The following is a 15634-nucleotide window of genomic DNA, read 5'->3' on the forward strand; positions in this document are numbered from 1 at the left end:
CATCATCTTGCATGCACAGCTCGTTTCAAATCCCCCCACAACATCTCGATGGGATTTCGATCCGGGCATTGACTTGGCCATTCCAGAACCCTCCATTTCTTTCTTTTCAGCCATTCCTTGGTGGTTTTACTGGTATGTTTAGGGTCATTGTCATGTTGCAAGGTCCACCTTCGGTTGAGCTTCAACTTTCCGACAGATGGCCTCAAATTATCCTCAAGCACCCTCTGGTGCAATGAAGAATTCATAGTGGATTCTATGATGGTGAGCTGCCCAGGCCCTGATGGAGCAAAGCTGCCCCAAACCATAATATTTCCACCACAATGCTTTACAGTTGGTATCAGGTTATTGTGGTAAAATGCTATCTTTGGTTTTCGCCAAACATGTCTTCTGGTACTGTGGCCAAATAGCTCTACCTTTGACTCATCTGTCCAGAGCACATTGTTCCAGAAGTGCTGGTCTTTGCCTCGGTGTTCATTGGCAAACTTTAGTCTTGCCCTGATGTTCTTTCTGGACAGCAAAGGTTTCCTCCTGGCACACCTCCCATGTAGATCAAATTTGTGCAGCCTCTTTCTAATGGTAGACTCGTGCACTTTGACATCAACAGTGGCAAGAGCTACCTGTAGGTCCCGTGATGACATTCTGGGGTTCTTCGAGACTTCTTTCAGCATCTTGCGGTCTGCTCTCGGGCTGAACTTGCTGGGGCGGCCTGGCCTGAACAAGTTGGCAGTTGTTTGGAATCTTCTCCACTTGTAGATGATCTTCCGGACAGTCGAATGATTGATTTCAAATTGTTTGGAGATCTTTTTAAATCCCTTCCCAGACTCGTAGGCATCTATAACCTTCTCTCTGAAGGCCTCAGAGAGTTTTTTTGATCTAGGCATGGTGATGCCACACACTTCAACAACAAATAGCAAACCAAACGAAATGTCTGAGGTTTAAATAAAGACAGCTTCCTCCAAGATCCTCTCCGACGATGTTCTAATCATTTGCACCTGAGCTGGTGCACCTGATTCTAATTTTAGGTATTTGAAGTAGTGATAAATGTAGGGGTGTACTTACTTTTTCCACATGCGAAATTTGCATTTATGTTTATTTAAATTATACAATGGACTCCAAAATGTAAATGTTTCATGATATTTGTTGTATTATATCACCTTTATCTATCAATATTGTTGAAATGAAGATCAAATAGCTGTATGTTGAAATATGTTGAAAAAGTCAAAACTTTGCATGGGGTGTACTTACTTTTTCAGGTGACTGTTTATACACGCACGTGCATACGTCTCGTGTTGGATGTCAATTCCCATCGAGCAATAAGGCAGTGAGAAAACTTACGTTGTTTTTAGCATTTGGCTTCATGGTAATGGCTCCATAAAGCTCTTCTCCTCTCCTTACCGTGAGGTAATCGTCAAGGTAGAAAACCGTTTGCTTCCAATGAGAGTATGCAGCATCGGGGCCTATCACACAATGGGAAGCAATCGGAGTAGCAATGGGTTATTCATGGTACTGTATCATCAATTTGATTCGGTAAATAAACTCTTGAGCAAGTGAGCCATATTTTGTACCGGTAGAGAAGCCTGTTCTTTTGTGACACTTAGTAAACTCTATGTTGAAGTATGCCACCAGAGCATGGATGTAGTCATTTCGGTTTACTTGGAGACAAAATGGTGACGTAAAAGTTAGGTCATCCACATTGACTGTAGCGATGTCCACCTCCTGCCAAGGAATATGGCAGACAGCATTATGCATTACATGCGTCAGAGGTCAAAACTCATGACGTGGCCTGTTGTTCTCTTGGAGTAATTCCAAACATTTATGCCATTTCACACACACATAACGAAAGTTAAACAAATCACACTAATTCGTAATGGTTATCATTTGAGCAGCCTAATGTGCACGTGTCCCTCACCTTTATCAAGCATGAGTTTGTCACGACCTGTTTGGGATCGACAACATCAACCAAAGGCTCTTTTATGGCCACGTCTCGGATACAGGTCATGTCAAAGCCATAAACATTCTCCCACCCTGCAGAAAAGGCAACACACTTTGCACATTGTGGACACATAAATACACTAACACATGAATCACTCTGGGCCTCTACGAGATCATACTCGTATATATAAGCTTAGTTACAGTTGTAAAACACCGCAAATTTTATTTAGGTCTGAAATTCTTCAACATAAACATTTAAACCAGATGTTGCACAATCTTGAATATTACATTTTTGCAGAGGATTCAAAATTTTAAAACAAGGAAACGTAGTATTACTATTCCCTGAACACTATTTTATTGACTCAAAGACAAACCCAGGTAAAACATTCCAGCTATATTACACTATATAACATTCTAGCTGAAATACACGGCATTGCCCGGGGAAATTCAATGCAATACGTATTGCCATATTAGGTCAGAAACAAAAATATCTTGGTAGCCCAGCGGTACATCACTTGCACGGAAAGTTTGCTTTCACGACGTGGGAATGCAAAATAAAACTACAAGGTATTCATGGAATACTTGCCCTGTGCAGTCAACTTGGTGTGAGCCAACTCTTCTGTTTTTGATTGATCCAATATGATACAATTTTTGAGTTTTTTATTTAATATTTTATTTGATCCAATATGGCTGCCAGACCACGTGAGCGATTACATCATAAATTAATATTCTCTAATATAAAATTGCTGTGTGGATCATGCTCAAGAAACTTCAAACTAATCAGACTAAGCGTTTTACCTGTCGAATTATGACGTCATAATTAAGGCACCAATGACGTCATCGTTAACAATTTGATTGGCCGTGAAGACACAAAATATCGTAACATTTTGTCCAAGTTACACGAGTCTGTTTTAACATATATACAACAGGCCTGTTGTTTGTGTCCTTCATTTAGAGCCAAATTATTGCTAAACTACAGGTTTGTTTTCCGATTTGTGTTTAAAATATCAAGTTATTCCTCGATCATAAACTGATGTCTGTAGAGCGCATACCTCTAGTCTAGTAGAGCGTAGTCTGTAGAGCTCCACCAGGCTGACCACTTTACGTTTTGTATCCACTGATAGGCCGGATCTGGATTCGGACCTGAACCAAAATCGAATCGGCTTGTTCTTGTCACCTAACCAACTTCTCCACCAAGTTTAGTCACAAGTCGTCCAACTTTTTGAAATATCATTTTATATATCTATCGTTTTGTGTACAAGATCAAGGCTCGTGTAAGAGCTAACATTAATCACAAAAAAAACAAACGGACACATTAAAAAACATAATAAAGGGAGCGGGAGACAGGATGGGGAGAGAGAGGGAAGCACACAAGAACAACAGTAGAGGACAGGGACATCGGGAGATCTGTAGGAGGGAGAGGGCTTGGGGGGAGGAGGCATGGGAAAGGGGGGGGGGGGGTGGGAGAGGTATAAAACACATGGACAATGCAAGGACTTCCAGGAAAGAAGTCGGTATTTCAGAAAAGTGGATCTGGGGTGAAATTAACAGGGGTAGAAAAGATCAAGGTTATGGATGGGGGAAGATAAGAGATGGTGGTGAACAGCTGTTATAAAGACCTGGAGGGAGGAGTGAGATTGAAGAGAGCGAGAGAGTTTGTTCCAGAGGCAAGAGAAAAGAGGAATGAAAGAGTGAAGGTGAGCAGAGTCTTGATTTTGGCAGTTTCACCAGAAGAAGGTTGCTGGCAGATCTTGTGCGACCTGCAGGAACATTTGGGGGACAGAGCACAGACAGAGCTGGGGGAGCTAGGCTGAAGAAGAGTCGGTAGAAGACAGAAAGTCCACCAACCTGCCTGCGGTGAGTGAGTGAAAGTCCCTCAGAGTTAGCTTCATCGCAGGAGATTCCAATGATTCTGAAAGCTTCGGTTTCAACAGCGTGAAGTCGAGCTAGGTGTGAGGCAGGAGAACCAGCCCAGAGGGGAGAACAGTATTCCATTGAATTGCGGATGAAAGCCTTGTATGTGGTGATGAGCTCAGGTGTGCCAAGAAAGAACTTCGCACGACGGAGGAGGCCCAGTCGGCGACTGGCTTAGGAGGCCGGCTTGGAAATGTGGTTTCCCAGGAAAGATCATGGCAGATAGTGAGACCCAAAAGCTTGAGTGACAGAACTTCTTGGAGAGGATTGTTCAGAAAGTAGATGGGAGGGTTGTCCAGATGGTCTTTTCGGAGAGACATAGTGAGAGTGTGAGATTTGTCAGGATTGAAAGACATGTTCCACTTGTTTGACCAGTCTGTAATTTTGTTACAGTCTGCAGAGAGTGAGGAGGCTGCAGACTGCCGATCCGAGGGATAAGGTATGGAGCGGCAGAGAGTGGAGTCATCAGCAAAGAGATAGAGAGGGTTATTCAGAGAGTCGGAGAGATCATTGATGAAGACCAGAAAAAGCACAGGGCCCAGAACACTGCCTTGGGGAACTCCAGCCTGAACAGGAAGGGGAGATGAGAGAAATCCATTCAGGGCCACACGGTGAATACGACCAGAGAGGAAGTCCGCAAGCCATGTGTGGAGATTTCCATGGATACCATAGGAGGAGAGTTTGGTGAGCAGAGCGAGGTGCCAGACCGTATCGAAGGCACATGATATGTCAAGGGAGACAGCTCTGATTTCCTGTTTGGCATTGAGGACATCCATCCATTGTTGAGACAGCAGAAGCAGCATGTCCAGAGTGGAATGACCTGGTCTGAATCCAAATTGATGATCGGAGATCAAGCCATTGGAGAAGAGGAAGGATTTGATATCCGAAAAGAAGCATGAGATTGAAGATAGTATAGAGATGGTTCCACAGTTGGGGGAAAAAAAAAAGAGAAATAAATGAGTGGAGGTGAGCAGTGGTTTCTAGATTTAGGCAGTTTCACTAGGAAGGGGTTGCTGGTGGACCACGTGTATCCTGCAGATACCTGAAAGGAACAAAGCATGGCAAGGACGGGCAGAAGGTTGACAAGTTTGAAAGCTCATCCTTGAGATAGGACAGATGTTGTTTTCTGGCTCTCCAGAGAGACACATTTGTTGCGAGCTTTGTGGAATGATCTGAGGTTTCTTCAGTTGGATTTACCTTCCAGGAGCATGGTGTTTTAAAGCAACTGCCTCACCACAGGAGTACCAACAGCGGGAGGACTGGCAAGATATTTGAAAACGAGATGGGATGAATCTGTGCATAAGAGCAGGTGTCCGTGGAAGAATTCCCAGGCTGAATTGATATCAGTGGCTGTGGATATAGGAGACCAGTCTTGATGCGGAGAAGAAAAAAAAAGACCAAAAAAAGAAAACAAAATTTACATGTATACATTTTTAACCGCGAACACGCGAAGCACGAATGTAAAAGCAGATCATATGTTATGATGAACCATGATTACACGGGGTCCGCGAATTTTGGGACCGCGATTGTCCAGGTCCGACTGTATTAGGTTGGCAGTACAATCAGTCAACAAACACACACCAAAAGTATATTTTAGTCAGATGATTTTCAGGATCCTGGAGAGACAAAGCTATTTAAAACAACTCATATTATCATGCCAACACGAGCTTACTTTTTATGCCTCCACCCTCAAAGGTGGCTGGAGGCATTATGTTTTCGGGTTGTCCGTCTGTACATACATACTTCCGTCCGTTCGTTCGTTCGTTCGTTCGTCCATCCGTATGTACTTACATCCATCTGCATGGGCCAAACCTCGTTTTTCTCAGCAATTACATGTCCGATTGAGACGAAACTTTCAGGGTAGGATCTACACCCATGTAGAACGTTTTTTTGATAATTGTGATGTCATAGGTCACATGGTATGGCAGCCATCTTGGATTAAACGCAAGTAATGAAAAATTATTTCTCAGAAACCACTGAATGGAAAAATTTGAAACTTGGCACATTTTCAAGTACTCCCAATTGGGCACAAAAGCACGAAAATGGTGACATCGGTGAAGTAGTATACCAGCCATAAATGTTTTAATCGAATGCCTTGTCCTAAAAATCTGAAATAGCATGCACATGATCTATCTCCCATTTGTATTTAAATATTAAATTTAGGACATCATAGGTCACATGGTTTGGCAGCCATATTTGATTTAACCTGAAATCTTTTAAAAAATCATCTTCTCCCAAACCATCGCAGCGATCAACTCAGAACTTTACATGCGTCATTGACTAGGCATAGCAATTAAAAGTTGATCATGCAACCGTCATTGGTCACATGGTGTGGCAGCCATATTAGATTAAAAGAAAAGATTAAATAATTATATCTCAGAAACCGCTTACTCTCTTGATGCGAAACTTTACAAATGTTACTACCACCATTGCTGCATATAGTTAAAAAATGATGACATCGTAGGGCACGTAGTCTGGCAGCGAACTTGGATAGAAAAACGAACCTTATCCGATCAACACGAAACTTCAAAACGTGATCCCCTGCCCATACATATGCAGAGTGTACATTTTTATGTCATATGTCACGTGGTTTGGCAGCCATATTAGTTTGAAAGCTGATATTTAAAAACCCCCTTCTCCGGAACCGCTTCACCGATCAATGTAAAACCAGTCAAAATGTGATACTTAAGAACAGCTGAAGGGATTTAAATCAAACTTGTATATTTTTAGGACAGTCAACGAGAGCACCTACCCATTGTCATGGGCATGGACTACGTGGAGGCATATTGGCGACGCAGTCGCATTGCTCTAGTTTTATTTTATTTTTTTTGGGGCACAGATGGAAACAAATGAAATGCGTTTGGTAAAATTAAAATGCACCCCCCAAAAGCCCATTCCCGCACACACTACTCCAAACTCACAGTGAATCTTGTAGTCTTTGTACTGCCTATCCTCGATTGCGGTGATGTAGAGAGTAGCCCTGTCTGGGAAGATCAAACCTCCGGGTTTCTGAAAAAAAACAGAGGGATATATCCAGCAAGAAAGGGAAACCAGGTTTATGCAAGATGTTTACAACCTAAAACTCAAGCATACTGAAAGCATTCCAAGATGGTTATGCTGTGTTTTTTTGAAAAGTGTGAATGCAAGATAGAGAGGAAAAGTGATATGGACAGGTTTTTGATTAAGAAAAAAAACAAAACAATGGTTTGGGGTTGGCCGATTTAGCATTCCTGTCCAAACTGATGGCTCACAGTGCTAGGAAAACCAGGTTCAAATCCCATATATGCTATATATATTAATTAATTGTCCACCACTGTCCTTGTAATTCATGTTAAAGTAATATCTGCTCGTGTCTTGGTCCTGCCTGCAATTTATGTACAAGCTCCTCGACGAGCATCAGATGAGTGTTACAAAATAAACCAGGTAAGTTACATCAGTTATGCTTTGATCACTAAGTTTCAGGAGAGACATATTAGGAGTCCATGTAATTATAAAATATGTAAATATGGTGGAATATTTGACTCGCTACACCCCATAAGCTCCAGCATTTCCCCTTCCCTTAATCCACTCTCTCCCAAAACATGTTTTCTTTGACGCCACACTTTAACTTTAATCTCCCTCTTTCTATCTTTACTCTACTTTAACTTTCTCATTTGCTGCCATCCATGCAAATTTTATGAAACGGCGACCCCACCCCCTAACACAGATAGAAAATGTCTGCCAAGTTTATTTGCAAACCTTTCATCCCAGATAATGGGCTGGCAGGATGGCCTCACAGGCACACTCACCTCTAAGCTGTCTCACCTGGAGCTGAATCTCCACCCAGGTGTAAACTGTCAACTGGTCTGTCGGATTTAGTAGTTTGGTGAGCAGAGTAATGATGCCTGCTCCCCAACCCAGAGTAATGATGCAAACCAACAGGACATTCTGCACACAAATTTAAATCCCTGATACTTGGAACTCCCTATCAACTTTGACCCACTCGAGATAATTTCCGTTACTTGCAAGCAAGACGTTACTCATCCTTCCCTTTCTTGGAACTCTTCTGCAATATCTGACACACTATCAACTGCTCTCCCTACCTCCCCCTCTCATCCTTCATCTTACCCTACTCCTCCCCTCCCCTGTCCTGTACCTGATGCTCCCCCTCTCTCTTCATTAACGGTATGGACCTCAAACATCTGGGGCCTTCGCTCAAACCTGACTGATCTCTCCATACAGGTTGCTTCTGACAATCCAGACTTGATCTGCTTAACAGAGACTTTCCTCCCTCAAGATGTCTCTGATTCCTTAATATCTCTTCCTGGTTACTCCCTCCTCCGGTATGATAGACCTGAGCCTCGGCCTGGTGGTGGGGTGGCTATCTTTATCAAAAACTCTCTTCCTCACTCTCCTTGCACTGCCCTCTTTCCTCCTCACCCCCAGGAGTACCTCTGGCTATGGCTCCCTCTCCGCTCCCACCTTTTGTTCATGTGTTCTGTACCGTCCCCCAAACAGTGATGACTCCATCTACATTTCACTGTCTGACAACATGGACCAACTTCTATCCACTCATCCCAACTCTCTCTTCCTCATATGTGGTGACTTCAACTGTCATCATGCCACCTGGTTGGGTGTGGGTTCCTCTCTCACCAGTCATGGCACCTCAGCAAAGGACTTCTGTGACTCACTGGGATTGACACAATCTGTCAATTCCCGACCCGGATCTCAGCCAATGGAGTATCTTCTCTTCTAGACTTGGTTATGACAAACTTCCCTGCTAATGTCTGCTGCTCTTCTTCTGCTCCAATCGGTTCTTCTGATCATGTGCTTGTCAAAGTGGACATCTCTCTGGCCATTCTCAGAGAGCCTCCTCAGCGTCGACGAGTCTGGCATTTCACTCAGGCCGACTGGGACGGTCTTCAAGCAGCCATCAATCGTCTGGATTGGTCTCCCATCTCCACTGCCTCTGACATCAATTCTTCCTGGGAATTCTTCCAAAGCAAACTGATCTCTCTCATGCACAGATTTATCCCATCTCGCCTTCAGTTGTCTTACCCTTCCTCCCGTCCATGGTACACTGAATCTTGTGGGGAGGCAGTTGCCCTGAAACAACTTGCCTTTGCCTCTTGGAAGGCTAATCCAACTGAAGGCAATCTCAGTTCCTTCCACCAAGCTCGGAACAAGTGTGTGTCTACCCTCAGGGGTGCCAGGAAGCACTATCCCTCCTCACTCAAGAATGAACTCTCAAACCTGTCTCCTTCCTCCAAATCCTGGTGGCGTCTGGTCAAATCCGTTTCTGGTGTTTGTTCCCCCTCCATCCCCTCCCTTACCTCAAATGGCCACACAGTTGACATCGCACGTGACAAAGCCGAATGCCTCAACTCTGTGTTTGCCTCAAAATCCTTAGTCCCAAACCCATCTCTCTCTGTTCCCACCTTTCCCAGTCGAACCCAACTGCTCCTGGACTCTGTCCTTCTCTCCTGACAAGGTGGAGGAGTTTTTGTCAAACCTCGACTCTGATTCTGTAACTGGACCAGACGGCATCAGCCCACGGGTCCTAAAATCCTGCTCTGCCGCTCTATCTCACCCTCTCTCTGTTCTTTTCACCCTATCGTTTGCTCAAGGTAATCTGCCAGCATCCTGGAAATCAGCTAACATTACCGCTTTACACAAAAAAGGTGCAAAAACAGATCCTTGCAACTACAGACCAATCAGCCTGCTCCCAATTATCAGCAAAGTCATGGAATCCATCATTGCTTCGGATATGAAATCTTTCCTCTTCTCCAATGGCTTGATCTCTGATCATCAATTTGGTTTCAGACCAGGTCACTCTACTCTGGACATGCTGCTTCTGCTGTCTCAACAATGGATGGAGGTCCTCAATGCCAAACAGGAAATCAGAGCTGTCTCCCTTGACATATCACGTGCCTTTGATACGGTCTGGCACCCAGCTCTGCTCACCAAACTCTCCTCCTATGGTATCCATGGAAATCTCCATGCATGGCTTGCGGACTTCCTCTCTGGTCGTAGTCAGCGTGTGGCCCTAAATGGATTTCTCTCATCTCCCCTTCCTGTTCAGGCTGGAGTTCCCCAAGGCAGTGTGCTGGGCCCTGTGCTTTTTCTGGTCTTTATCAATGATCTCTCCGACTCTCTGGAAAATCCTCTCTATCTCTTTGCTGATGACTCCACTCTCTGCCGCTCCATTCCTCTTCCCTCAGATCGGCAGTCTGCAGCCTCCTCACTCTCTGAAGACCTGGACAAAATCACAGACTGGTCAAACAAGTGGAACATCTCTTTCAATCCTGACAAATCTCACTCTCTTACTATGTCTCTCCGAAAAGATCGACTGGACAACCCTCCCATCTACTTTCTCAACAATCCTCTCCAAGAAGTTCTGTCGCTCAAGCTTTTGGGTCTCACTATCTGCCATGATCTTTCTTGGGAAAACCACATTTCCAAGCTGGCCTCCAAAGCCAGTCGCCGACTGGGCATCCTCTGTCGTGCGAAGTCCTTCCTCGGCACACCTGAGCTCCTCACCACATACAAGGCTTTCATCCGCAGCTCAATGGAATACTGTTCTCCCCTATGGGCTGGTGCTCCTGCCTCACACCTGGCCCGGCTTCACGCTGTTGAATCCAAAGCTTTCAAAATCATTGGAATCTCCCGCGATGAAGCTACCTCTGAGGGCCTTTCACTCACTCACCGCAGGCAGGTAGGTGGTCTTTCTGTCTTCTACCGACTCCTCTCCGGCCTTGCTCCCCCAGCTCTCTCTGTGCTCTGTCCCCCAAATATTCCTACAGGTCGCACAAGATCTGCCAGCAACCCTCTGATGGTTAAACTGCCGAAATCTCGGCTTTCTGCTCACCTTCACTCTTTCATTCCTCTTTTCTCCCGCCTCTGGAACAAACTCCCACACTCCCTTCAATCCCACTCCTCCCTCCAGGTCTTTAAAACAGCTGTTCACCACCATCTCTTATCTTCCCCCATCCAAAACCTTGATCTTTTCTACCCCCACTAATCCACCTTGTTTGAAATTCCAACTTCTTTCCTGGAAGTCCTGGCAGTGTCCATATGTTTATACCTCTCCCACCCCCCCCCCCCCCTTCACATGCCTCCCCCCCAAAGCCCTCTCCCGCCCACAGATCTCTCGATGTCTCCATGTCTCTCGGTCCCTGCTCTCAAATGTTGTGTTTGTGTCCTGCCCCCTCTCTCCCCATCTTGTCTACCGCTCCCGATGTTATTTGTTTTATGTGTCTGTTTGTCTTTCTGTGTGATTAATGTTCGCTCTTTCACGAGCCTCGATCTTGTATACAAAAAAAAAGAAAAAAAGAAAAAAAGGAAGAAAAAAAAGGAAAAAAAAAGAAAAGAAAAAAAAGACTAGTTTGCAGCAAAGCGTTTCTATGACAAATTCGAGTCCTACTCCTCCACACCACTGCCACATGATGCTCTCAAATGCAGCACTTTCATGAAAGGATCTGGCAGTGACTACAAATCACACTGATGTTATGCATTCGCTCGTATGACCTTGTCCGAACATGTAAAAAAAAAAAAAAGGTATATATATATATCAAAAGACAAATGCAAAGGATGAAACGATAGTCGAAGAGCATGTACATAAATAGGAAGTAATCTCATCCCAGAAAAGTTCACTGCAATTAATGGCAAATAATACATGGTGGTGGAGCTTCTCCATATTTTACCAGCCACTTATCACGAGCGAAGATCACAGTGTTCAGCATAGACTCGTACAGGAGGCAGTAACCCATCCACTCGCTGATTATAATATCCACTTTCTCCACTGGCAGCTCGACCTCCTCCACCTTCCCTTTGATTATTGTAATGACTGTGAGAATGTAAGAAACAGGAAAAATCCCAAAAATAATAAAGAGAAGAAAGGATATTCAAGGCCAATGGGCCCATACTTGAGGTGAGGCCGAGGATAAGCAAGTACAGTCAAACCCCGACATTCGCGAGGGATAGGTTCCTGGAAAATGGAGTGAATGTGGGGCATAGTTTCATTGGGAAAATGGGGGATAGGTTCTCGCCGGTTCCTGATTCGAGGAAAACCCGCGAGTGTCGAGGAAAACCCGCGAGTGTCGAGGAAAACCCGCGATCTGTCGAGGAAAACCCGCGAGCGTCGAGGAAAACCCGCGAGCGTCGTGGAAAACCCGCGAGCGTCGGGGAAAACCCGCGAGCGTCGGGGAAAACCCGCGAGCGTCGGGGAAAACCCGCGAGCGTCGGGGAAAACCCGCGAGCGTCGGGGAAAACCCGCGAGCGTCGGGGAAAACCCGCGAGCGTCGGGGAAAACCCGCGAGCGTCGGGGAAAACCCGCGAGCGTCGGGGAAAACCCGCGAGCGCCGGGGAAAACCCGCGAGCGCCGGGGAAAACCCGCGAGCGCCGGGGAAAACCCGCGAGCGTCGGGGAAAACCCGCGAGCGTCGGGGAAAACCCGCGAGCGCCGGGGAAAACCCGCGAGCGCCGGGGAAAACCCGCGAGCGCCGGGGAAAACCCGCGAGCGCCGGGGAAAACCCGCGAGCGCCGGGGAAAACCCGCGAGCGCCGGGGAAAACCCGCGAGCGCCGGGGAAAACCCGCGAGCGCCGGGGAAAACCCGCGAGCGCCGGGGAAAACCCGCGAGCGCCGGGGAAAACCCGCGAGCGCCGGGGAAAACCCGCGAGCGCCGGGGAAAACCCGCGAGCGCCGGGGAAAACCCGCGAGCGCCGGGGAAAACCCGCGAGCGCCGGGGAAAACCCGCGAGCGCCGGGGAAAACCCGCGAGCGCCGGGGAAAACCCGCGAGCGCCGGGGAAAACCCGCGAGCGCCGGGGAAAACCCGCGAGCGCCGGGGAAAACCCGCGAGCGCCGGGGAAAACCCGCGAGCGCCGGGGAAAACCCGCGAGCGCCGGGGAAAACCCGCGAGCGCCGGGGAAAACCCGCGAGCGCCGGGGAAAACCCGCGAGCGCCGGGGAAAACCCGCGAGCGTCGAGGAAAACCCGCGAGCGTCGAGGAAAACCCGCGAGCGTCGAGGAAAACCCGCGAAGTCGAGAAAAACCCGCGAAGTCGAGAAAAACCCGCGAGTGTCGAGGAAAACCCACGAGTGTCGAGGAAAACCCACGAGTGTCGAGGAAAATGAGATGAATTCAATGAGATTCAATGAGATGAATCATAGATACATCAATGAGGGGAACATGTGTGTTGATTTTAGTGATCATTTAAATTTCTTCATTCTCACCATGATCCAAGTTGTTTGTGCGAATAATCTTCTCGGAGTAATCACATATACTTGAGCATTCAATCTGCAAGGTCAAACAAAAAAATAATGAGCCATTTGAATCACAATGAACAGATCATAAAACAGCAATTTGGTATTCAATACTCCAATATTTATTTGTCCAATAATGGAAATTCTACTTGGTTACATTGTTCTCCATACAATGTTTGAAGAAGAAACACGAATACAGAAAATAGAAAACAATATAATCACAAGTAGACATATTGCAATGGAAAACAAGAAAAAGAGCGATCAGAGATTGCAAACCCTCGCCAGGGTGTATTTTCAGTGGGTTTTAAGGCTTTTGTGTTAAAACAAATATGGCGGCCGAACCACCTGACCGATGACGTCATTTTTTTTTTCTAAACCAATTTATTCCTAGATTATGCTTGAGAAATTTCATCTTCATCGGATGAAGTTTTGTACTTGTCGAATTATGCCGTCATAATGGAGGCACCTATGACATCATCATTAACATTTTAGTCGCCATGGAGAGTTCTTTACAATGAGCCATGTCTCAATTTTTTCTATTCAGCACTTTCGGAGATGCAAAATTTTTCGTTTTTTTCAAGATGGCGGCTGAACCACGTGACCTATGACGTCATAATCATCATTAAAAAATTATACAGGTGGAGTTGCACCTATGGTGAAAATTTCCTGTCAATCGGACCAACGGTTGCAGAGAAAATCATATTTATTCTGTGCAGACAAACAAACAAACAAATGAAAAATCGGTCAGAGACCGAGTACTTGCCGGAATGTACTTTTTTATCAGCCATTTTGGAAAAATGTGGCGGCCGAACCACGTGACCGATGACGTCATCATTATTTGTTTTCTCCACCAGTTTATGCCGACATGGCGCTCAAGAAATTGCATCTTGATCGGATGAAGTTTTGTACTTGTCGAATTATGATGTCATAATGGAGGCACCAATGACATCATCATTAACATATTTTATTCCCAATGGAGAGTTCTTTACAATGAGCCATGTCTCAATTTTTTCTATTCAGCACTTTCTGAGATATAGAGGTGCAAAGTTTTTCGGTTTTTCCAAGATGGCGGCCAAACCACGTGACCGATGACATCATCATTATTTTTGTTTCTCCACCAGTTTATGCCATCATGTCGCTCAAGAAATTGCATCTTGATTGGATGAAGTTTTGTACTTGTCGAATTATCAAATTATGACGTCATAATGGAGGCCTTTGGCCAGGAGAGTTAAAAATTGGGCACAGTCTATTCCAGGGCAAGACAAATATGTGTGTAAAGTTTGGCGATTCTACGTGCAATGGTGTAGACATAGTGCTGTGCACAGACAACCAGACCAACCAACCGATCAACATACTTGCCGGAATCTTTTCCGGCAAGTAACAAACGGACTCAAGTGCAATACCCTTTCCTCTGGCGAGGGTAAATAGAGCGAGTTCGATGGCACGCCATCGCAAGTCCCCAAACGTCCCACCTAAAAGCAAAATTGAAAGTTGGCATAAAGTTCCACCAGGAATGAAATGACCCAATATCAAATGGTGAGGATAACATTTTTTTACACCGCTCCTTTCCTATGCCATCTCTAGGCGCTGCATAACGTCATTGCCGGGCACCGAAGGGGGCTCAGCAATGATGCACGCTGAAAGGGAGTACTCAGTTTTCACTCTGGTTGTTTGTTTTCTTTCTTTCTTGTTTGTTTTCTTTCTTTCTTGTTTGTTTTCTTGTTTTCTTGTTTGTCCGGGCGATATCTCAGCCATCCTTTGAGCTAGGAAGCTGAAAGTTCGGCACAATGGTGAGCAAGTACTTTGTCGAAAACAGTATTTGCTGTTTTCTGATTAATCAATTAATTGATGAGTTATTTAATTATTAGCGATTAATTAAGTACTTATACATTTCCTGTCTCTTCTGGCCATTATCTCAGGCACCTTTTGGGTTAGGAAGCTGATATTTGGACATGCCAATGACCAAGTGATTTGGCTGCAAAGGCTATTTTTTATTTATTGATTAATCAATTAATCGATTAATTATTTAATTATTCGATTAATGAGGATTTTTTTTTTTTTTTACTTAGATTCTGATGAAATGGTGGTGGTTTATGTGCTCTATCAGCAAATTGATTAATTATTTCATTTTTTAATGATTATTATTTATTTATTTTCATTATTATTTATTTATTTATTTTATTTCTCATCGGCAATATCTCAGGCACCTTTTCAGCTAGGAAGCTGATATTTGGACATGACAATGACCAAGTGATTTGGCTGTAAAGGGTATTTTTGATTTATTGATTAATTAATTATGCATGAATAACTTAATTAATTATTTTTTTAAGTTAGATTCGGATGAAATGGTGGTGGTTTGTGTATTCTATAAGCCAATTGATTAACTATTTAATTTTTGGTGATTATTATTTATTTATTTTCATTATTAATCATTTATTTATTTTCTTTATCATCTGGCCAATATCTCCGGCACCTTTTGAGCAAGGAAGCTGATATTTGGACACGACAATGACCAAGTGATTTGTCTGAAAAGCGTATTTTTGATTTAT

General features: G+C 44.7%; 1 protein-coding gene across 1 annotated transcript in view; it reads right to left on the reverse strand.

The window, feature by feature from the left end:
- LOC137424390 (protein arginine N-methyltransferase 1-like) overlaps positions 1–15634 on the reverse strand; it is a 44106-nt gene that overhangs the window by 9998 nt on the left and 18474 nt on the right. The window contains exons 4-9 of the mRNA XM_068111801.2: positions 13056–13119; positions 11529–11671; positions 6768–6855; positions 1910–2025; positions 1566–1716; positions 1336–1457 (exon numbers count right to left, since the gene is read on the reverse strand). Coding sequence (XP_067967902.2) covers positions 1336–1457; positions 1566–1716; positions 1910–2025; positions 6768–6855; positions 11529–11671; positions 13056–13119 — 684 coding nt within the window. The remainder of the gene's footprint in view (positions 1–1335; positions 1458–1565; positions 1717–1909; positions 2026–6767; positions 6856–11528; positions 11672–13055; positions 13120–15634) is intronic.

This window comes from Myxine glutinosa, chromosome 1, assembly GCF_964187855.1.
Source record: "Myxine glutinosa chromosome 1, kmMyxGlut1.1, whole genome shotgun sequence".
Classification (NCBI taxonomy): Eukaryota; Metazoa; Chordata; class Myxini; order Myxiniformes; family Myxinidae; genus Myxine; species Myxine glutinosa.